The sequence below is a fragment of the Strigops habroptila genome, chromosome 5 (assembly GCF_004027225.2).
Source record: "Strigops habroptila isolate Jane chromosome 5, bStrHab1.2.pri, whole genome shotgun sequence".
Lineage (NCBI taxonomy): Eukaryota > Metazoa > Chordata > Aves > Psittaciformes > Psittacidae > Strigops > Strigops habroptila.
Genome location: NC_044281.2, coordinates 73,589,819 through 73,612,477, shown reverse-complemented (window position 1 = coordinate 73,612,477; position 22,659 = coordinate 73,589,819). Strand labels below are relative to the sequence as shown.

General features: G+C 41.6%; 1 protein-coding gene across 1 annotated transcript; it reads left to right on the top strand.

Moving 5' to 3' along the window:
- The first annotated feature begins 57 nt into the window (after positions 1-57).
- DCLRE1A (DNA cross-link repair 1A) lies at positions 58-17,421 on the top strand. The gene is made up of 9 exons (XM_030488164.1): positions 58-1,129; positions 2,804-4,363; positions 6,929-7,062; positions 7,743-7,861; positions 9,515-9,658; positions 10,539-10,684; positions 11,724-11,878; positions 15,887-16,028; positions 16,656-17,421. The coding sequence occupies exons 1-9, from the start codon at positions 712-714 to the stop codon at positions 16,820-16,822; spliced, it is 2,985 nt and encodes a 994-aa protein (XP_030344024.1). The 5' UTR covers positions 58-711; the 3' UTR covers positions 16,823-17,421.
- The last annotated feature ends 5,238 nt before the right edge of the window (positions 17,422-22,659 follow it).

Sequence of the window (22,659 nt, the reverse complement as noted above, 5' to 3'; positions counted from 1 at the left end):
ATTTTATGACATATGCGGAAAGCTCAGCGATAGCGGACGTGACGAAAGTGCGGAAGCGAATGTGTTGCCGCGGCGGGAACGGCTAAGGAGGTGCGGGCGCCGGCGACCCCGGTAGCGGCGGGAAGCTGAGGGGAGGCGGCGGCTGCCCCCGGTGCCCACAGGAGGCTGGGACCAGGCTGCACCCGCCTGCGGTGGGACCTCAGCACAGGACCTCAGCGCGGCCCCCCCGGCAGCACCGGGCCGGTGTTATCCTTCTCCGTGCGGTGACTCCCGGCAGCGATCCCGTGTCCGAACGCTTCGTTGTTTTCGTTTAAAATCATCCCTCTTCGGGGCAGCGAGGGGGCAGTCAGGGAGCGGGGCTGGCGGGGCTTCACCCCCCGCGCCGGGCTTGGCTGGGCGCTTGCGAGGGGGACACTGGGGGGAATGGCTCACCCTGCAAGTCGTGCTGCATCTCATTTAAGCTTCTGTTTAAAAGGAGTAATTACAAGTGTTCAAAGAGACGCTCGTTAAGTTATTTTTAGGATTCACCATGCTTCAGTCCCATCACGGACTGTTGTGTGGTTTGTGGCCCAGTGTTGCTCTTTTAAAATGGAGTTTAGGTGCTTTGCGTCAGATAGTGAAGTGGGGACAGAAGAGTAAACATATTAGTGGAAGGAATGGTAAATTTGTGAACTGTTGCTTAAAAGAAAGGAGAATAATTCCTGCGTTGTCATGTCTGACGATACCTTGTTGGAAGAGGACATTTGGGAGTACAAATCCATTAGGAAAAAAAAGCATCAGAGTAATGCAGAAAGCATCTCTACACCTGTGCAGACAGTAAGTGATGGCAAGTGCAGGCCAAAAAGGAAGACAAATAGAAAAAGAAAAAAGTCTGTAGAAAAAACTGATACCCTTCAGAATACCGAGCAGGCATCAGGGCCAAATCAGGATGCGGATCCATGTAAAGATGACAGTAGTGTGTACTCCCAGGAAAGCACGAGCAGCCTGATGGACCAGAGCTCACAAAATGAAAAGCCCGTTTATGATGGATGCTGCCCGAGCTGTCAGATGCCTTTCTCTTTGCTGTTGGTCCAGACACCTCGATGGCACGTTGCTGAATGTTTGGACACTCCAGGATCCAATGAAAAAGGTATGCAGAGAGTAAGAAAAAAGCCTTCAGAGAAAAGTTAAAAGGCTTCTCACATAATGTTGCTGTAAAACTTCAGTTTTCATATTTAGTTCAAAATCTGAGAGAGTCGTTGATATGATTTTTAGAATGTTATTACTGGTCATTTATCAGTACTATTTTTGTATGAGGTTTTTGGTTCTTTGTGAAGAACATGGAAATCTGACATGAATATCTCACATCAGAACCTGATCTCTGTAGAGTAGCGATCAAGATTTATGGTTGTTCAGCAAGCTCAGGTTTTAGTAGTTTATTGAAGAAATTGAAGGTGCATACTCACTACTTTAAAATAATGGAGCCTGTTTCAATTACTAAGTCAATGTCAGCAAAAACCCTCCTTTGCTTAAGAGGGTTCTACTTCTGACACTGAATTTCTTTCCCCTTAGGTATAAATTATCTTGTATCCATGTGGCTGTATAATTTGTCCAGTTGTGTATGGATGGTTGGAAGCTGAAATCTGTCCGTTATGCTAATTTACTTGAAATGTTAGCCCCTGGTCTAGTATATTTTAGAAATTTTAGACAGAATTATACATGATCATTCTGTATCATAAGACAACACAATTTTGTTTTGAGTTCTGTTCAAGAGGAATAAAACTGATGCATTCCAGTTGCTAGTTTTGTGTGGGGAAATAACCATGTCCGAACAGATCCAGGTATTTAGGTGTAGATGAGGCCCTCAGTGATACGGTTTAGTGATGGTCTTGGCAGTCCTGAGGTAGTAGTTGGGCTTAATGATCTTAAAGGTCTTTCCCGAACTAGTTGATCTCTATGATTTTATGATTCTATGTTCTTAGCATACCTTGTAATTTTTGAAACAGCATACAGTCAGGAAACTTGAGTAAAGGCTCTTTTAGGTAACAGAGTCACTTTGCTTTTTATATCTTTGTAAGTTTCTTTGAAGTTTCGTCTTCAAGGATGAAGAGAACTTAAATTCACTTCAGTGCGAGTCCTTTAATCCTGATTTTGGCAGTGGTTTAAGATAAGGCAGATGGTTAACACCTCATTTCCATCTCTTGCTCCCATAATTAACAGATGCAAAATCCCTCTGAGTGATCGACATATTAACCTTAAAATCCTCCAACATTAGGCCAGCAAACTCTCAACAAAAAAGGCTTAGAGGATAGCCACAGATTTTTTGCTGAATACTTTTTTCACAGAAGTAAAACATGAGCTTCTTTTTTTCTCTATTGTGTGACCCAGCAGACAATTTGAAATCGAATTTCAGGCTGACTCAGAACCAAGATTTCGTTTATTTTGAAACATGTCTACTGGCTCTTTCTGGTGCTACTGCTCTGAGCTCATTGCTTGCCTGTGAGACAATTCAAAACTAGAAGCCATATGATTACATTAGCACAGCATTGGAACAGGGTTAAGTACTCCTCTTGTTAGAGGAGTATTAATTCAGGCATAGTGCTATATTAACATTAGCTGTTTGCTTTTAGGTTGGAAGCATTCTCCTTTCTAGCCAGCTTGGGGTGGGAGGTCATACTTTTTACTTGTGCATTCTATCCTCCTATAGCTGCATTTATGAGAAAAAGCTTTTAAATTGGCTCATGTGTGATTTTTATTTTAATAAGCATTCCAACTATATTTGCAAAGATACTAACATTACTTCTCTGCTTAATTCTTTTCATAGAGTGTCCTGATGGTTTACTGTGCAATTCCACCATTCCATCCCACTACAAACGTTACAGCCATTTTCTACTTGCAGCAAGCAGGGCAGGAGATTATCTTGTAGACTCTTTGTCAAACACTTTAGAGAGGAAGATGACGTGTTCTGCTGCTCCAAAGCCCGGCTGCTCCCCAGGTCAAGTAGAGCAAATCTCACAGAGTGAGAAACCATCTAATAATGTAAAAAATGTCCCAAATAATGACGATACATTGAGGGTTCAGAGTTCACCACAAATGAAGTCTCTAAATTTAATCAGTGAAAGTACTTCCTCTTTTGCACATGTTCAGAAGCCTCAAGAGACATTTCAGCATACACAGACCACAGATGATAGTTGTAATTTTGAATTTTATGACTTCGTATCCTCTCACGAAAGTGGAACAGGAGAAGATCTGTGTAGTGAGAAAGATACAAGTCAGCTCAGTTTACTACAGTCAAAAGCAGACTTCAGTGAGTGTGACATTTCTTATTCTCCACTGAGCGCTTTTGAGGAAAGTGAAGAGGAAACTGAGGAAGAGAAGGTGAAAATATCACAGAAGAAATTATTCAGAGACTGTAACTCTGAAGATGAAGACGGTAATTCTGTGATGTTTAAAACATTTGACGGACTTCTCTTACAGCAGAAGCCTCAGGATGAGCATACCAAACAGGGAGAGTCCATAATTAAAAACAAACACTGTGAAGAGGTTAAGCCATTGGACTATCTAGATCATAGTGTAAAAACTGTTTCTCAGAGCCACAGGAAGTTTTGTAATTCAACATGTGTAGATAATCAGCATCAGCAAGAGGCACTAACCAGTGGCTCCCCTTCTCCTTTTAACTGGGAGGAGCCTGAAGAGCCTGAATTGATTTCCTCTGCTGCTAAATCAGGTGCTACAGGGTCAGAAGATACTGGTGCTTGTGCTTTGGGTTCTGCAAACCTGAGTTTTACTGAGACATCATCGCTGCTGGTCAGAGAAGATGCTGGGTCTCTTCTGACTCAGAAGAGTAATGCTTTGAGGGAGCCAAGTAACATTTTAACTAATGCAGATAAAATGCCTGCCAACGCAGTTGAAAAAACAGCTTGCCAGGAGAGTTTGCAGTCAGTAGTGGAGAAAGAAGGAAACTTTGATACAGCTGCTGTGTGCTTTCCCAGCCCCAACTCTAAAACAGTAACGTCTCCTTCTTTAGCAAGTAGGAATGCCAAATCCAGTTCTGCCAAAGAACTCAAACAAATGGACATTGGTGTTTTCTTTGGGTTAAAACCCAAAGTAAAAGAGGAAAGCAAAGAAGAGATGTGTTTGAATGAGGGAAAGCAGATATCAAGTTCAGTAACTCCCAATGGAAAGAGGCCCAGACAGCAAAAAAGGAAAGCTGAAGGGTCTGTGGAAGATGTAGAAGCAGTTACAGAAAGTTTAACAAAAAACGGAGCCTTGGCAGATGTAAGTTCTGGTGGCCAACAAAGGTGGAGAAAGAAAGTTAAAGTATTATCTCCTGCAGGTGAAGGAACAAGAAAAAAGTACTGCCCTTTCTACAAGAAGATTCCAGGTGAGAGAGAACTGTTGCTTTTTGTAGAGGTTAATTTTGGCTTGAGTGTTGGGTGGTGGTTTTTTTTCCTAAATTTAGACTTCAGTATTCTACACTCTTCATAACCATTTAGATTGCAGCTCATAATGAACTTTCTTTCCTCCATCTGAGTTGACAAAATCTGGCGTAGGTGCAGATCTCCAGAAGCAGGTGATTGCAGAACCAGAGTTAGCAATGGCTGAAAATAGTTAGTGAAACAGTTATCTCACCAAAATGAGTTTAAGGACTGACTTCTGAATGGTTTTGCCACAGCAAAAAGCAGTTTGGAAAGATGGATCTACTTTCTTACATAATTTTGCATATATCCCTTGTTAATGCTCACTTCTAATTCCTGAATTTAATCTTTCACATTGCTTCAGTTGTGCCTGAAAACAAGGCTGTCAACAGTAATTATTTCCTTACCCTAAGTTAAAAGAATTGAGTTTAATTTTTTATTTGAAATTCAGTAGTAGTAGAAATATGATTTACTACAACTGTGAAAGCAAAGTAATGAAAACCGAGCAGTGGAATTTAGTTAAGGAAACAGAGAAGAATTTCTCAGAATCTCCTCAAGCAGTTACATAAATTACATGCTGAGGGATCAGTGGCTTAAAAAGCTTCAAGTCCTCACAGTTCTGTTTACCACCAAAGGATAGTCTTAGGGAGATACTTGAAGAAGCCAAATAGAAATATATTAGTGATCCAAAGTGCAAAGCTGCTGCTTGAAGACTGACCTGTAAGTCTTTGTGGGGCTACACCAGTATCATGGCTTCCATGGGCTTAGAGAATTTTCCATATATAATAACTTTCAAGAGCAGGTTCCTATGCCTGCAATGCAATTTTAAAGTTGTTTTGTTATCAACTGTATTGTCTTTGTTCTGAATTTTGTTACTCCATTTGAAGTCTGTTTGACTGTATTTTCTGTGATGCTAACGATACGTATTTATCCCCATGGCCTGGGATAGTTCAGCCTCCCTGAGGTTTTGAGTCTGGTACCTCTCAAACACTTGGGCATTTTTTGGCTTGTGATTTTTAATTAGCAGACGGCTATGTTGTTTTTGGAGTTGCAAATCCATGAAGCTCTAACCTCAAGCAAGTAGAGCCATTTCTAGTTCTAGAAGATCTGGAAAAATAATGTTACATAAAATGAAAAATATTTGAGTGCCACCAGATGAATTAGTTTTATGTGCTATTTGATGGGCTTAAGAAGGTGTGAAAGGACCATCTGTCAGTGTGTTTGCATTAAAAACAAATACATTTGCAGAGGAAAGGGCTATCTTCTATCCAACTCTTCTTATGCAACATCCTTATACAAACAGAACCTCACTGGAAGCATACAGTGGCAAATCAGTCACGTTTCATCTCAGCAGATAGATTGGAAGCCCCAGACTGCCTGCTTCATAATGACATTGGTCGATGAGAAACTGAACATGAGCCACTTCAGTGTGTGCTCACAGCCCAGAAACCAGCCATGTCCTGGGCTGCTCAAATGAAGCATGACCAGCAGGTCGAAGGAGGTGATCCTGCCCCTCTACTCTGCTCTTGTGAGACCTCACTTGGAGTAAGTACTGTGTGTACTTCTAGTGTCCTCAACATAAGGACATGGAGCTGTTGGAGCAAGTCCAGAGGAGGGCCACGAGGATGATAAGGGGGCTGGAGCACCTCCTGTATGAAGACAGGCTGAGAAAGTTGAGGCTGTTCAGCCTGGAGAAGAGAAGCTGCGTGGAGACCTCAGAGTAGCCTTCCAGTATCTGAAGGGGGCCTACACGGATGCTGGGGAGGGACTCTTCATTAGGGACTGTAGTGGTAGGACAGGGGGTAATGGGTTCAAACTTAAACAGGGGAAGTTTAGGTTAGATATAAGGAAGTTCTTCCCTGTGAGGGTGGTGAGGCACTGGAACAGGTTGCCCAAAGAAGTGATAAATACTCCATCCCTGGCAGTGTTCAAGGCCAGGTTGGACAGAGCCTTGGGCGACATGGTCTAGGGTGAGGTGCCTCTGCCCATGGCAGGGTGTTGGAACTAGATGATCTTAAGGTCCTTTCCAACCCAAACCATTCTATGATTCTACATGGTAGCCTGTTTTAAGAGGAGTATTAAATGTAGAATAAATGAATGATTGCAATTTGATTGCAAAATGTATTTTGTTAAGCTGTAGTTACCTGTTTTATTTTGTGTTAAGATGTTGGTATTATATTTTAATCTACATGAACTTTCAGAAATGCCAGCAGAATGCAGGTAAATGCATTTCATTTGCTTCATCAGTTGCCATCTGTGTAGGATGGCAGCTGAACAACAGGTATTTGGGAGGCCTGTGAAAGTCTGTGTGTGGACACTTTGTTAAGTTTTTATTTTAGTAAGTGAAAATCTTTTTTGTGACTGACTCATACACAAACCATGCTCATGTTTAAGTGGCTCCTTCAATTGCATGCAGTGTAACTGTGTTACCTTTTCATTTGGAAGAAAAAGAACAAAAAGAACATCTAATTAGAAACTAGTTCTGAACTATGCAAGTTTACTGACTGGCTTCACTTCCTTTTTTGCTTTAGGAACTGGTTTTACAGTTGACGCCTTCCAGTATGGAGAAATTGAAGGCTGCACAGCTTATTTCCTTACTCATTTTCACTCCGATCACTATTGTGGGCTAACAAAAAACTTCATGTTTCCAATCTACTGTAACAAGGTAAGGTTTTCCAAGATTACTAGATCTAATCAAATACATATGCAACCACAATCACTTTTATACTGGTGAAAGTAAACAGATCAGAGGTTCCTGTGTATCTTGTGTTTCAGGCTGCTGAATGGCCAAGACTGCTGCTAGCTATCATATGTCCAACCAACTCTTCTTTACTTGTAACATGGTAGGGCACCTTGCCTCATCAGCCCATCCGGAACCTGCATCAAAAAACTGCTTCTGATGTACTTTGGAAGTCTCCTGGAATGCTTGTGTTCTGTGTTTCCCTTCCAGTAGGTGTTGGGGTGACTGCAGTCCTCTGTGATAAGATCCAGGGCCTGTGACCTGGAAACTTTTCTGTTGTTTAAAGAAGGCTTTACCCACCTCCTCTTCTTGACTTGGCAGTCTGTAACAGATGTTATTCCCCCTTGTTTGCCTCCTGGATTCCAGCCCGTAACCTGTTGGTGGGCTTTTAAAAGGTTGCACTTTTTTAAGACAGCTTTCTTTCAGTCTGCTTTTTGAGAGGTGAAATGCTACTGAAAGGCTTGATTATACCCAGGATCTCATAGTTTCTCATAGTTTCTCTCTAAGCCAAACAGTCTGGCTTTGAGAGCTTTTGTTTCTAAAATAAACAAAGGCTTTTTTTAGGTTTTGTTCCTATTCCATATTAAATCCTTTCCCTGATGCAGATAACTGGCAATCTGGTGAAGAGCAAGCTTCGAGTCAAAGAGGAGTACGTCCACATACTGCCAATGGACACAGAATGTATAGTGAATGGGATCAAAGTGGTGCTGCTCGATGCCAATCAGTATGTATCGTTGCATTTGGTGTGCAGTATTTGTATGGATAGAATATTAAAGAGCTGTACAGACACAGTTTATGTTTTCAGGATTTTCAGGTTTTAGTGGATCTGAAAAAAGAAGAGTGAAGATACTTCACATTCCTGAGTTGGCTTAGTAACATGCATTTTCACTTCAGAAGTGAATTAGGCATGTAGGAGCCTAAATTTCTTGCAAGTAATTAGTTTTTGAAAGAGGTTAACTTTGAAGGAGAACTTAGGCTTTTTTGATCATTTTGTTTAACTTTATTTTGTTTGCTTGTAATGAGTACATAGTGTGAACGATACATAGCTGCATAATTAAGTTTGTTGAGAGGTTGAGTGATTTTTCTAGTGGTCTGGACGCTTTAATTTTTGGTCTCTACTTGGCAACATCCTACATTGGATTATCAGATCTGTCAGGTTCCTGTAGCTTCAACTGAAGATAGTGAAATCCTCAGCGAAAGAAAAACATGGTACTTTGGATGCCAGGAGAGATGAAAGTAGCCAACATTGTGAAAATTGAACTTTAAAGATAAACCTGTTGAAACCTGGAGCAAAATTTCTCCTGGATTTGGTGATAAAGGGTGAGATTTTTGTCCATTACGCTGGTACCATGTGGTTCAGTAGCACCTGACTTACAGCCCTGTGCTCTTGCTGTTCTGCCTCTTGGTACCTTATTTGGCTATGGGTTAGGGGAATAGTCCTTTCCCTAAAGTGTTTATTGTCACGCAGGACTGTGTCACAGCTGGTTTGAATATTGCTTATTGTAGGATTTGTTTATAGTTAGAGAGATAAGATTCCATGAAGTCCTTTGAGAACCCTTTCTGGGAATGAACGAAGCCTTGTTGCTTATGTAATTTGGACACTTCTCATTTTTCCTGTTTGTGTCTCTGATCCTCTGCTTCAATTTAAAAGGCATATAAACCTTAGGTACAAAGTTCAACTTCTTGGAGAGTTCACCAGTTCTGTCATTTGAGCTCTGATTCATGCCATTTTTCTTGAGATTTCATTTATCCTTTACAGATGATTCATGTCCAGAATAGTCCCACTCTGGTTTTGCAGTCTGAGCTCTTGCCCTTCAGATAGCTTTGGCAAGGAACTGCAAAAGGTGCAATAGATTCACTGTGGCCAGTAACAGAATTGTATTTATAACCAGGGAATTCTGGATGGAGAATAATGTTTAAAATATGCAAATGGAATTTAAAAGGAAATGCTTCAGTATGTACTGAAGGAATGAAGATGTATCGGCAACAATACAGTTCTCTTTCTGCATAAGAATGCCGTTTCCCCTTTGAATCAAGTATAGAACCTCAGAGACTGCAATAGAGGCAGCATCTTTGTTGTACCTAGAAGACAGAGGATCCCAAAAAGGCAGTTAATGCTTGATTACTGTTGGTGTGGTTTTTTTCTCCACCTCAGCTGAGAACTCAAGTCCAGCTTATCTATAGCCATAAGATTAGCTTCAGAATTCCTTTAGAAATTGGGAATTTCTAGCTAAATTAGGCTGCAGACTAGCTGTGATTTAAAATGCTGTTCTGCACAGCTTCCTGCTACTGAATGTAGTGTGGGATATCTCTTAAGGCGGTTTATCAGTCTGGAGAACTAACTCAATTTGCATGGGGTTTTTTGTCTGTGTTTCAGTTGTCCAGGTGCAACAATGATCCTTTTCTGCTTACCCAGTGGAACTGTTATCCTGCACACAGGGGACTTCAGGGCTGATCCATCTATGGAGCGCTACCCTGCTTTGAGTGGTCAACAGGTCCACACTCTTTACCTTGATACCACGTAAGTTGTGTTGAATAACCCTCTTTTCAGTTTAATAAGACTTTATATGAACCAAATAAATGTAAGTGTAAATGACATTACTGTTTTAACACTTGTTAGCTCTATTTAGTGCTGAATAAAATCAGGGATTTATTTAAAGTCCATGTATGTCTAGCTTGTTCATCTGTTACACTGTTATATGAGAGAATAGCAGTGGGTAGTAAAAAAGATGTTAAAGCATTTGCTGAAATGACATTGAATGGTAAAAATTCTGGGTGGCAAAACTCAGAGCTGAACATTCTGTGTATGAAATAAGAGGTTCATGGAACACTGTTTTTATGTGAATTCAAATCCATTGTGAAAAAGGGTGTGGGGGAATTCAAAGAGTGAAAGAATGCCAAATGGTTCAATTAGTTGTCCAAGTTTTCACTAGACCTTTCTCTGACTCATGTATATAAAATTGTTTTTCTGTGCATGGTGACTAAAGCCCAGCTGCAGACTTTCAGTTCCATATGTTTCTGCGAATGAATAATGCCTTATGGTATGGTTTGTGTGCATGACAAAAAATAGACATGAGGATGTAATTAGTAAGTGATACAAATATCTAACTTGAAAGAGCACTTGGTATTTATAGAGAAAAAACTGCAGAACTGAGTGTCAGTGGCAGACAAGTGAATAGTTGTAGAGAAAAGACTGGTACACTCGATGTGAATTTCATTGCAGCAATTTCATCTGGGCTCCTCAGTGTTTCTAATAAATAGATTGCAAGTAGACTGAAAGGCTGTAGAAAGTAACATCTTTCTCATTACTTTGTTACTGTATGCATGCAGTTTTGAGGGCCTTCTTGGTAAATTCACGTCCTCTATCTTGTGTAATGGTGTTTCTTATTTCCATGCTCCAGATACTGTAGTCCCGAATACACTTTTCCTTCTCAACAAGAAGTTATCCAGTTTGCTGTTAATACTGCCTTTGAGACAGTGACTTTAAACCCACGTACTCTAGTTGTCTGTGGCACCTATTCCATTGGAAAAGAAAAAGTTTTTTTAGGTATGTAAAAGAAGTGTACTGGATCCAAAAACTAAATAGATGTCTAAGTCAGTGTTAAAAGATACTTTCTTGAAGATAGAAAGGGTCACTTAGTCTTGATAGTCAAATATTGTGTAAAGAAATTAAATATAATATATTTATACATTAATATATTTCTATATTTAATATATTATGTAAAAAAAAAACCCTGACTGCTAGTATTTTAGTTTTTTAATCAATAAGTTTTAGCTTTCTGGAAGAGATCTTTCTGCCATGTTTACAACCCCCCTTGAATATACAGAAGGCCAATTTGGAACCTATTTTATTGCGGTGAGAAAATTGCTAATGGCAATGAAATAATAATAATAAACAGAAAAGTGAGGTCTTTATGACACTTTTGTTGTTAATAATTTCATGTAGTCAAGAAAAAGCAAAGGGATATAATTATTCTTAAATGTCTATTTTGATAACAGTTTTTTCTTCCAGGTTTCTATTACGTATTTGTAGTAATCAGTTTTAATGGAAAACATTTTAACAAAGCATTCCCCAAACCAAAGCACATCTTTTCTGACTTAATAAAAATCTTGTGTGCTATGCTTCACTCGGTTACAGCATTATAGAATCATAGAATGGTTTAGGTTGGAAAGGACCTTAAGATCATCTAGTTCCAACCCCCCTGCCATGGGCAGGGACGCCTCACACTAGACCATGTTGCCCAAGGCTCTGTCCAACCTGGCCTTGAACACTGCCAGGGATGGAGCATTCACCCTTTCTTTGGGCAGCCTGTGCCAGTGCCTCACCACCCTCACAGTAAAGAACTTCCTTATATTTAACCTGAACTTCCCCTGTTTAAGTTTGAACCCATCACCCCTTGTCCTATCTCTGCAGTCCCTGATGAAGGGTCCTTCTCCGGCATCCATTAGGAACCAACATGATTGCCCAAGTGTATACTTTAGAGCAGGCAGATATTTTTCAGTAGTAGAAACAATCCAGTGATCCAAGCAAAAAAATTAACTCTTACAATTTTCTTTATCTGATTTCTTCCCAATTAATGCTAAAGCAATTGCTGAAGTTCTGGGCACAAAAGCAAGTGTGTCCCGTGACAAGTACAAAACACTGCAGTGCTTGGAGTCAGCAGTTGTGAATTCACTCATCAGTGTGGACTGGGATGGTACTTTGCTTCACATCCTTCCCATGATGCAAATTAATTTTAAGGTAAGTTCAGAACATATACTCTGTGGATTAACCTGCTGGCTAATCTTACTCTTGGCTCCTCCCAACCAGTGTTGTTAGGTGCTTAGTAACCTCTTGTCAGATCATATTTATTTAGCAGAGTCTTGACATGTAGCAATACATTGAAAATGAAATGCAATTAAACATTAATAACTGTCTCCAAACGTGATGCACAGAAAGTGTAATTCCACTTCAGTGAGGTGCATGTACAAGATAAGATGAGGGTTGTTCAAAGGGTTGCTCTTTGCGGGCCTTTTTGAAGTAGATTTATGTAATGACTGCAGGATCTGTCCTGTTAGCAATTAATATGTTGTGACATGGAGTCCCTGTTTTCAGCCTGTCTTTCACCTGGTACGATGTAGGAAAAGACTAAAAGGATTTTCTGCCTGTCAGTCTCTGTTTTGAGGCAGCCCGTGAACATGGCCAACTTTGTCTGGTGTTTGATAAAGGAATAAGGTTCTTCATGTTCTTCTCAGTTCAATTTCCATGTATTTATAATCATATTTTCATCTCCTAAAAGAATAATTCTCTTTATCATAGAATCATAGAATGGTTCGGGTTGGAAAGGACCTTAAGATCATCTAGTTCCAATCCCTTGCCATGGGCAGGGACGCCTCACGCCAGACCGAGGCTCTGTCCAACCTGGCCTTGAACACTGCCAGGGATGGAGCATTCACTCTTTCTTTGGGCAACCTGTTCCAGTGCCTCAGCACCCTTACAGTATAGAACTTCTTCTTATAACCTGAACTTCCCCTGTTTAGGTTTAAACCTGTTAGCCCTTGTCCTGTCGCTACAGTCCCTGATGAAGGGTCCCTCTCTGGCATCCTGTGCTGATGGTTTACGTGGGGCTAAGGATACTTGAAAATCAATGCAAACTCACACAGAAACAAATGCACACGTTGAGTGAGTTGAAGGACACCTCATATAAACACACATGCTTTAGTTTTTTTCCACACAATCTTCTTCTCTGATATTTGGAGCAAGAGCAAGTAAACTAGTTTATTTTAAGACATTGTTTCATCTAAGTTGACTTCAAATGCACATTTCAGTTGAGATTTGAGATGGTGGCTTTTTCTTGTGGAGAGTTTTTGTGGGAATTTCTTAGGAAAGGTGACTAATTCCTGGGGGGGAAAGGTTTTTGTAAATAAACTGCAAAATACGGAATGGCATTAAGGCAAAGCAGAAGGTTAAGAGATTAAAGGTAACCTGAAAGAAAGAGAAAACAATGGTTGCTTTCACCTTACAGACTTGGATTAATTTTCCTGCTTTGCTTCAGGCCTGCTGTGCCATCTCAAGCAAATCCTTCAGAGCAAGATGGTATTTAGCTGCAGGGACCAGTCAATGTCAGAGTTGACCTAAAAAGGAGAAAAAGAGGCTTTATGATTTGGATGGGAGCTGCAGGAAATGGAACTTAATATCTTAATGTTTTAACATGGTTCTATAATCTTTTCCATGGTGGGGCAGAAAATGAGTAATGGCAACGTGTATGGATTTATTTTTAACGTGTTGTGTTGTCTTAAACAGGAATATATTTGGGTTTCTTCTGCAGGTTTTTGGGTTGTTATGTGATTCTGCTGTCATGTGTCCCAGCATGTATGGTGTGCTCACATAGCTGGGCTTTCAGGCAGAGGGTGTGATTATATCACGAGGATGTCTGGACAGCCTGGCTGCTCAGAGGCATTTGTATCATGCAGGGTCTTACCTCTGAGAATAGGAGGTTCTAGACAAATCTACAGCATGCTGGAAGTGATACCTGGACCCTGGAAAGGACCAGGAAAGATGAAAAGCACAGTCATCTAGTGGACAATGTGGAGAATGTTAAATGCTTAAAGATGAGTTCATGTTTTATTTCTACTCAGCATCAGTAAATAGGAGTGCAGAAAAGGCAGTATTTTTAACAATAAATTATCTGATCTCTTGCAATATCATCTTAGTTAAAGAATGGTGAATTATATCATCCTGTTTTTAGAATGATATCATGGTCTGTTTTTACAGACCATGTAATTTTTGATGCCAGTTCCATGGTCTTGTCTTGTGCTGGATTATACAGGGGTTTTTTCTTGAATTACTGGCTTATTACTGGGAAAGGCAGAATTTTTTAGTGATCCTCATTACTAAATGCCAATGGCTTCATTGTCCTCTGAGTCTCTCCTACCTCTTCTCTTTTATTTGATCTCACAGCCCTGCTCAAAACCACAATTTACTTCTTAATTTGGGCTAATTTCCTGGCTGTCTAGATTTGCGGCTGAAACTACAGATCCATTAAATCCTTATGGGAAGATTCTCAGTCGAAAACTCAGATTCAGTTCTTATTTAGTAAACTGAGTACATCTGTGATCCTGTGGAATGCAAATAGCCAACCCCTGATGGTATATTATCCCCTAGAAGTCCCAGTTTTATGCCCTTTTTTCTTTGTCATGCTATTTACTAATAGAAAAACCCCCAAACTTGTCTGTGCTCCAGACTCGACAGTTCTAAGAACTATAAAGATGATTGTAGCAGCATTGAGGTGAGATTTTCAAAAGTGCCTGTGATTGAAATACACAGATCATTTTTTTATGACATTAAAATTGCATCCTTAAAGTAAATGTTGCACACTTGATTTATAACAAAATGTGAAAGCAGATTAGCATTGGTTAATATAATAATCATGGTGTTTGAAGTGTTGTATTTAGATTTCATTAGAGCAAGGGGAGCAAATACTTCAATTATTACTTTAAGATATGTTAATCTTCCAAAAATGAAGTGTGAAGGAGAATTTGACTGCTACAGTTACATCTGTCATCTGGTGGGAGCTGAACATTTGCAGTGTATTGAGAGTCATGGCAGCCAGCCACAATTCCTGCTGCTCAATGAAACGTGTGTTGTGGTTGGGTCTTTTGTGGTTTACGTGCCTGGTTTGATGGATTCTATATGTTGCTACTGGATGTTGTACTGAAGATGCCCTCAAATGTGGCAGTGGCACAGGCAGCTTTTTGCTTCCCTGCTTAAGTTTTCAAGTGTCTGACAGGTTAGTGACATGGTTTAGTGGTGGTCTTGGCAGTGCTGGGGTAATGGTTGGACTTGATGACCTTAAAGGTCTTTTCCAATCCAGTTGGTTCTGTGATTCTGTCACAGCCTGTCTATCCCCACCTTTTGTTAACCAGTCTATTTTGTATTCCCCTTCTGGCTGCTAATGTAAAGTTTATGATTTTGAGTTCTATAATCTTGTAGGGCTCTCAGATGGAGACTGTGCCTTTAAGGTTTTGTTCAGGACACATGAAACTGATTTTCTCTTTTTATAATAATACTGAAATAATACTGTTTGAAATAATACTCACTTTATCCAGGAATAGGACTGTATGTTCCTTATGCTTCCCTTTCATCCTTTTCCCAATCCTAGCTTAACATTGAAGGCTAACTTAACCAATTTGGAAACCTTTTCAAGTTCACTTTTTTTAGAGGTAGTTTCCTTCTTATCCTGAGTGGAGATGTGTTAAAACATGGTTTAGTGCTCAGAGCCATGCACTGTACTCGACTCGTGCACAGCTTGCTGGGAGTTTTTGGGTAGCTTAATTAACTCTGAGCACTTCTGGGCATAAGCAGATGTCAGGATCTCAGTGGCACTTTAACTGGATGATTCTGCACTGAAGCAGACTTTCACCATCTTTTATCACCGCTCAGCTGCCAGAGTGCTGACCTCCAGCTGAGAGGAAGAAATGGATGATTTGGGGAGCACGATCTGTAAGAGGATGTGATTATGCCTTACGTATTCTGATCTGTAATACATGGCTGTTAATATGGGCTTATTCAGATGAAGCAGTTGAGATCCTAAGGTGCAAGGTGCTCTGCAGATGTAAATATTTGTCACTAATAATTCCAAAGCAGATGGTATTTCTGTTAAAACATGAAAATAAAGTTTAGTCTGAAGTCTCTCCATCATGAAATCTCCAACCTTTAGACTAAAGAGCTATTTAATGGCATTCAGTATATGCTGTATTCTTTCCACAGGGCTTGCAAAATCACTTAACTAAGTTTTCTGAGAATTTTGATCACATTCTGGCTTTCAAACCTACTGGATGGACCTACTCTGATTCATGCCTTTCCCTGGCAGATATCAAACCTCAGACAAGAGGAAACATCACTATATACGGTATAAGTGTGGTAAAGATTCATTTTGTGTGGCTGCTTTTTGTACTTTTATTCCTACTGTTCTTTGTAATCAATGCTTTTTCTGATAACTCCTTGAGAAACTGAGCAGATGGTCTCTCCAGGAGAGAGCTGTAAACAGAATAATAGAGAACGCTGTAAATACAGCTTCTTACATATATTTTGCTCCTGTCCTTCTCATGCAGATAAAGGCTTTTATCTGATATAGGTAGACACTTCCAGGGGTGAAGTCTTGGCCTGGCTGATGCTGGTGGCAGTGCAGTTCCAGAGCCAAGATTTCATTCCATACCTTCCTCATTTGTGAGAGGCTGTGGGTCTTCCTCTCAGTTCTTATTGGGGGGTGGAGTTGAATCTCTTGACAGTCGTTTAACCAAGTGCATTTGGTGTCGCTCAGTTTGCACTGATGAATGACTCAGTAACTTAATGCAAGGTAGGTTTTCCAGAAGGAAAATGTGGGCTTTCATTTTACTTTAGCTATAAACTTTAAATCTCAAATAGGAATTAAAACCAAATATATTATCTAAAGTATGCCTTAGCTGGAAGGCTTACAAAAGTATTTTGGCAAGGAGCTAAGCAGACTGACAGATTGCTGTGATATGTTTCATTTCAGGGATTCCTTACAGTGAGCACAGCAGTTACCTGGAAATGAAGCGGTTTGTGCAATGGCTGAAGCCACAGAAAATCATCCCCACTGTAAATGCTGGTAATTGGAGAGCAAGAAGCTCGATGGAGAAGCATTTTAGAGACTGGATGGTTGAGGGCAATAGGCATAAATAGATATAAAGAAGTACGTATATTTCAGAGGAGGTAGGCTGCAGTGGGAGTTGTGAGTTCCTGTGTGTTTTATTTAACTCCTTTTTCCATGGAGCTTCCTTTAGGGAGGATTAAGCTGCCATTCTCCTGAGAAAGTTGAGTTTGCATTAAAAAAAAAAGGCACTTTGCTTCCTCATGTACCTACTACTTATTTTCATTATAACTTCATAACTTTTTTACAAATACATATTTCAGGTTATTTTTATCTTACTCTCTTCTCCCAATTCTTCATTTTCCTCACATTTTGGAGATGCCCAGATGTAAATGCTGGGGAAAAATCTACCTCCAGGTTAATCATCCCTGGAAAGATCTATTGCAATAAGTGAGACTATATTCAGCTTATGCCACATGCTGTCAGTTCAGGCTTCAGAGAAGCTGGTTTCATGAGGCAGAACTAGCTATTATGATTCAAACCTTGTAAACAAACTGTACCTTGTGAAAGGACCGGCTCGGCTTTTGCAGTACATGTACTTCAGAGAATGCTTTTTATAAAAAGATACTGGTACCTATGTTCCACTCAAGATTTTCTGATGTTTTTAAATAAAGAACTCCCATGAAGCCTGTGTGTCCTTTCTGAGCAAAATGTGTTTCTTTTCAGTTGCTACTCTTGATACTGTCCTGTAGGATCTGTGGTGAATGTGCTGTATGTGTCACTCTCGCATCCTGGTAGTGCTAGTTCTCAGCACACGCTCCAAGCACAGAAGAGGTTCCTCTCTATGTAGTTGCCTATGGTGCATTTGGGTTTGCAGGGTTGTATACACAGGTTTGTTCTTCACATTCTGAAGAAACAAGAAAGGTAAATACCAATTCTGACAGCAGAAAGGTAGGTTTCACTTTGCTTTTTTTCCTCCTGAATCCTACCAGATGATAAGTGCAGCTCTTTATCTGCTTGGTATTTATGATGCTGAAGTATGTGATTGCATGCAGGCACAATAGTATAATTTTAAGCATTAAGTCCCAAACTTCCAGGATTTAGGAAAGTTCCACCATGCATAAAGAGTCATCCCCAGCCCCCAGGAATAGCTCATCTGAAATCCTCAATGCCATTTTTTGTTGGGAAAACATTTCTTTAGTGATCAGTGTAAGCATAAACAGCTCCTTGTGTCTGAGTGAGGAGCTCTGTAATGTGAAGTCTCTTCAGGGTTTTTCCATCTTCTGAGAGGAATAGCTGCAAAACTGATAGGAAAAAGTTCTTAACTCTGATTCACAATTCTTTCAGTGCATTCACTCAGTTATGGCGTTGTTAAATGCTTCTGTTTAAATTAAGCAGTTAAAAGGCATCAGAAGTTTTTCTTTTCCATAAGGCATTATACTAGCTAGCTGTCACAAGAACTGTTGGCTCTCTTGGATTGGCATGCTCATTCCTAGGGTTCTACTCCTTTTTGGAGGAGATGTGTGAAAAACTATCTTTTATAGCCCCTGCAAATACCAAACCTGAATTAATGCCTTCTGTGAGTCTGAGCAAATTTGGGGATTCTTTTTGGCAGGCAAATGCTTTTAGCAGTTGAATCATTAATGAGCTGGGAAGGGGGGGGTTGGCCTTCCAACTCTTTTTCCTGACTTTGCATCAAGTATGAGGGCCTGGAATAAGCACCCCGAAGTCAAAACCTTAATCACAGCTCTGATACCGTCTTGCTTCCTTCCATAGGTGCATTTTCAAGAATGAGTATTCCTGCAGGGAGTGAGCATGTGTGTGGGATCCCAGTTAGCTGCTGCTGTTCCAGGTTTAGTAGGTAGGTGCAGGACACCTGCTGCCTCTGTGGCTCTTCCTGCTGTCAGTTTCTACCCTGTTACCCTGATCGAAGGGTTGGTTGGTTTTTATTTCTTCTAAAAGCAAACTTATTTCTGAAACTAACCACAAAAATGATGTATCTTGGCAGACACTGACATTGGCATCTGCTGGAGTGACCCAGTTAATCCTGCCCTGATTTGGAGCAGATGGTGATGTGCTCACTTCGGCCAGCAAAGCAGAATGGCTTTTGTGCTGGGGTCTGTTTCCAGTTGCCTGCTCTGCTGTAGGTATTCCTGCATCAGCCTGCTGGTTCCTTTCATTCTTCCCTCCTCCTGGTTTGTATTTGCACTTCTACCAGCTGTTTTTTGTGGGCAGGCTTGAATTCAGCTTCATGTTAGATATCCATGTGACCCAGGTACTTGGCCTCCTTTGAATGGAAAAAGTCTTTTCAGAACCCAAACCCAGGAAGAAATTATTATTTTTGTTTTCTTTATTGTAAAGGAAGAAGATCAGTAACAGGATTAGATTGCTTAGATTGCCTAGGATGACACATAAACAGATGTGGAAAACCATTCAACTGAACAAGAATTTTGCAGGAAGATCTGTGGCAGGACCTTTCCTGTTCACTTGTCTGGGCTGTTCCAAGGGAGGGCAGATTAAGCCTTTTGGGGAACACAGACCTATGATCTTAGAACCACAGAATGGCTTGAGTTGGAAGGGACCTTAAAGCTCATCTCATTCTAACCCCCTGCCACAGGCAGGGAAACCTTCCACTAGAGCAGGTTGCTCCAAGCCCCTGTGTCCAACCTGGCCTTGAACACTGCCAGGGATGGGGCAGCCACAGCTTCTCTGGGCACCCTGTGCCAGCGCCTCAGCACCCTCACAGGGAAGAGCTTCTGCCTAAGAGCTCATCTCAATCTCCCCTCTGTCAGGTTAAAGCCATTCCCCCTTGTCCTGTCCCTACTCCAGGCTTCTTGTAGCCGCTTTAGGCGCTGGGAGCTGCTCTAAGGTCTCCCCTTAAGGATCCTTCTCTTCTCCAGGCTGACCCAGCCCAGCTTTCTCAGCCTGGCTCCAGAGCAGAGCTGCTCCAGCCCTCGCAACATCCTCGTGGCCTCCTCTGCTTGCTTGAGCAGGTCTGTGTCCCTCTTCTGCTGGGGGTTCCAGAGCTGGATGCAGGACTTCACACAGATAAACCTGATTTCAGCATTCTTACTCAGGTGCAATTAATCAGGACTTGGGGAGCAGCTCCACTTTTCCTAACTAAGGAGTGAATGTTTCAGTCTTTTGGTACTGTTGGCATTATAGCTGCAGGTGTGAAAGTATTTGTGACTTTGATGTAGCGGAGTGGCTCTAACTACGGCAAAAATACCGTATTTTTAGTCAATAGGCAGAGATTGTTGGTCTCTGTTCAGAGAATCATAGAATAGTTTGGGTTGGAAGGGACCTTCAAAGGTCATCTAGTCCAACCCCTGCAATGAACAGGCACGCTTTGAGCTAGATCAGCTTGCCCAGAACCACATCCAGTCTGGCCTTGAAAGCAGAATAGACCAGAGGTCTGTGGACAGTGGGGTCAGGAGTCAGCCTGTGTCCTTACCTTCACATCAAATGAGTGTCACATACTGACAAAAACAATACCAGGTTTTACTAAAGCAAGACGGGCCTGTGAACATCCCAGAAGCTCTTCCAGTCTGTGTGGTGCTGACAGACTTGGGGCAGAAGTCAAAGCAAACGAAAGGGGCAGCTGTAACACTCACTTGATCAGTGCCCAGAATGGTTTTCAAAGCCAACCACTCCAGAGAATCACTTTGTATTTCCCATCAGGGCTCCTGCTCTGATTACATATCACCCCAATAGGCAGATAAATGAGCTAAAAGCAACCCCAGTTGAAACGGGCAGAGGGGAGGAAAGGGGAGAGGAGGAAAGCAGCTCACTTGCTGTGCTGATTCAGGCAACGGGTTTCAGGCTGGCTGTGGTAAATGAAAGCAGCTTCCTGCAGCCATGGCCTGTGGTCACTCCTGAGGAGGCTTCTAGGAAGGCAAGTCCAAAGACACCGCACATGGAAAATTAAAGGGATCTCCAAGGTGCTGGGTATCTTTTTAAACCTTGATGTGAAATAAGCATTGATAGTAACTTGGAGTGGAGAAAGGAGCCGAGATGCTTTAACCAGAATGGTTAAAGCATTTTTCTGGTCAAACCCATCTACTTCTACACGCTTCATAAAGGCTATTGAGATAAGTTACCATTTGAGTTTGTTTTTAAAGATCGCGTGATTTCAGATACACCCTTCAAAACACTCAGGGTTTGATTTGTACTGAGCCTGTGTTTTGAATTTGATGACTGCTAAAGGGGATTGCACAGGAGACCTGTTACCGTGTCAGGGTGAAGATGCAGTTACTGCCTTGATGTGTTTTCTGTGTCTGGTGAGTTTTCTTTGGCAGGGGACAAAAAGCAGGTGAGTTTTGAGAACAAGACAATGCAACCCAAACTTTCCTATCCTCCCTTAGCTACAGCATTAATTTTAGCAAGCGGAGTCAATAGAAGAGATTGGTTTCAGAATCAGAACAAGAGCATGTGTTGTGGGGTGAGGCACAGCCCGCTTCATGTCTTCAGGATTTACAGTGAAATGATGCAATTTGAAATTCTGTTCAACAGCCACCACTCCAACTCACCTGTGTTTGCAGAACACTCAGTGTGTGTAAACCACACAGTATCCAGGGGGAAACAGGAGAGGGATGAATGAAATCCACAGGAGCCTCGGCAGAGCTGCAGCTGCAGAGCAGAGCCCTGCCTTGCCTGGAAGCCGCCTCTGTTTCCCCTCTGCTCTGAACCTTTACCCACTGTTGTACAACGGCACCTTGTTATCGAACCTCCAGCAAATGCTTTGGCAGGGAAGAAGCTTTTCCACTCTGTCACATCTGCGCTGGTATCTCAGAGCAGATAGTGACTTGTTTGTGCCAGTTTCCAATGAGTACTTACATAAACCAAACAGTTTTTAAAGCCTCTAAGCTTTCCCAATTGGCATTTGAATTTAACTTTATTCTCCTTTCCCTTCTGTACTTGGTGTTGGTTGGTAAGGATTGAAGAGGAAAAAATTCACTCAGGGAAGAAGATACCAACAGGGCACCCGAGGTAAAGGTGACATGAGGACACAGAGGGGAAAGGGTGACTTTGGAGCTGAGTTCTGCAAGATCAGGGCTGGCCGTGAGGTTCTCCATGTCCTGACCCTGCTGCTGCCTACCCATCCCAGCTGCCCATCACTTCCTCCGTGCACAGAGACAGTGATTTCAGTGAACTGTTGTGAGTAGCAAGATTTATTTCTTGTGATCCCTCCAGTCGTCTGTCAGCTCCCAGCAGAGCCCTTCCCAGACGCAGCGCTGCCAGCAGCACGATCTAACCCACTTTTCAGCTCCTCTTTTAGAAAAGAGATGGATTGAGGCATTTATCCCAGCAGGGCTTCCTCAATCAGAGAAAGACAGGTTGGATTTCACTCGTTACTGAAGCCGTGTTGTTTGCTTGGCTCCCTGCCCCGCTCTTGGTTGTGTCTGTTGCCTGCGCAAGGGAGGCAGAGCTGAAATTCAGCTCTTTGTGCTGCTACCCAGCGACCGAATGAGGAATTGAGCTCTGCAACACAGCAGGAGCCTGGTTTTGATCCAGCACCTTCATGGTCAGTCACAGCACAGCTCATTCCTCCCAGGTACTCCTTACTGCTGCTGTCTGATGCTGGGAAATAACCTCAAGCTAATGTTGGGGTTTTAATCACCAAATATAACAAACCCATATTTACAGGACTCCAGTTTTACCATCTTTTACTTGATTTTTCTGTACCTCCAGTCCCTCTTGCTGTTCGTAGCTATTCCTCATGATGCAGTTTTCCTTCCTCTCTGTTCTCCCCCAAGTTACATTTCTACCACTGGGGATGTCTCAGAAACATTACACTGCCAGAATTCACCTTTATGCTTAGAAAGAGGACATTTGCCTTGGGGTTTTGTTTTTGGGAGGGTTTCTGTGTTTTGGGGTTTTTCATGTGTGTGTGTTGTTTCTCCAGCTCTCAGGTTCCTTGAATTCAGGC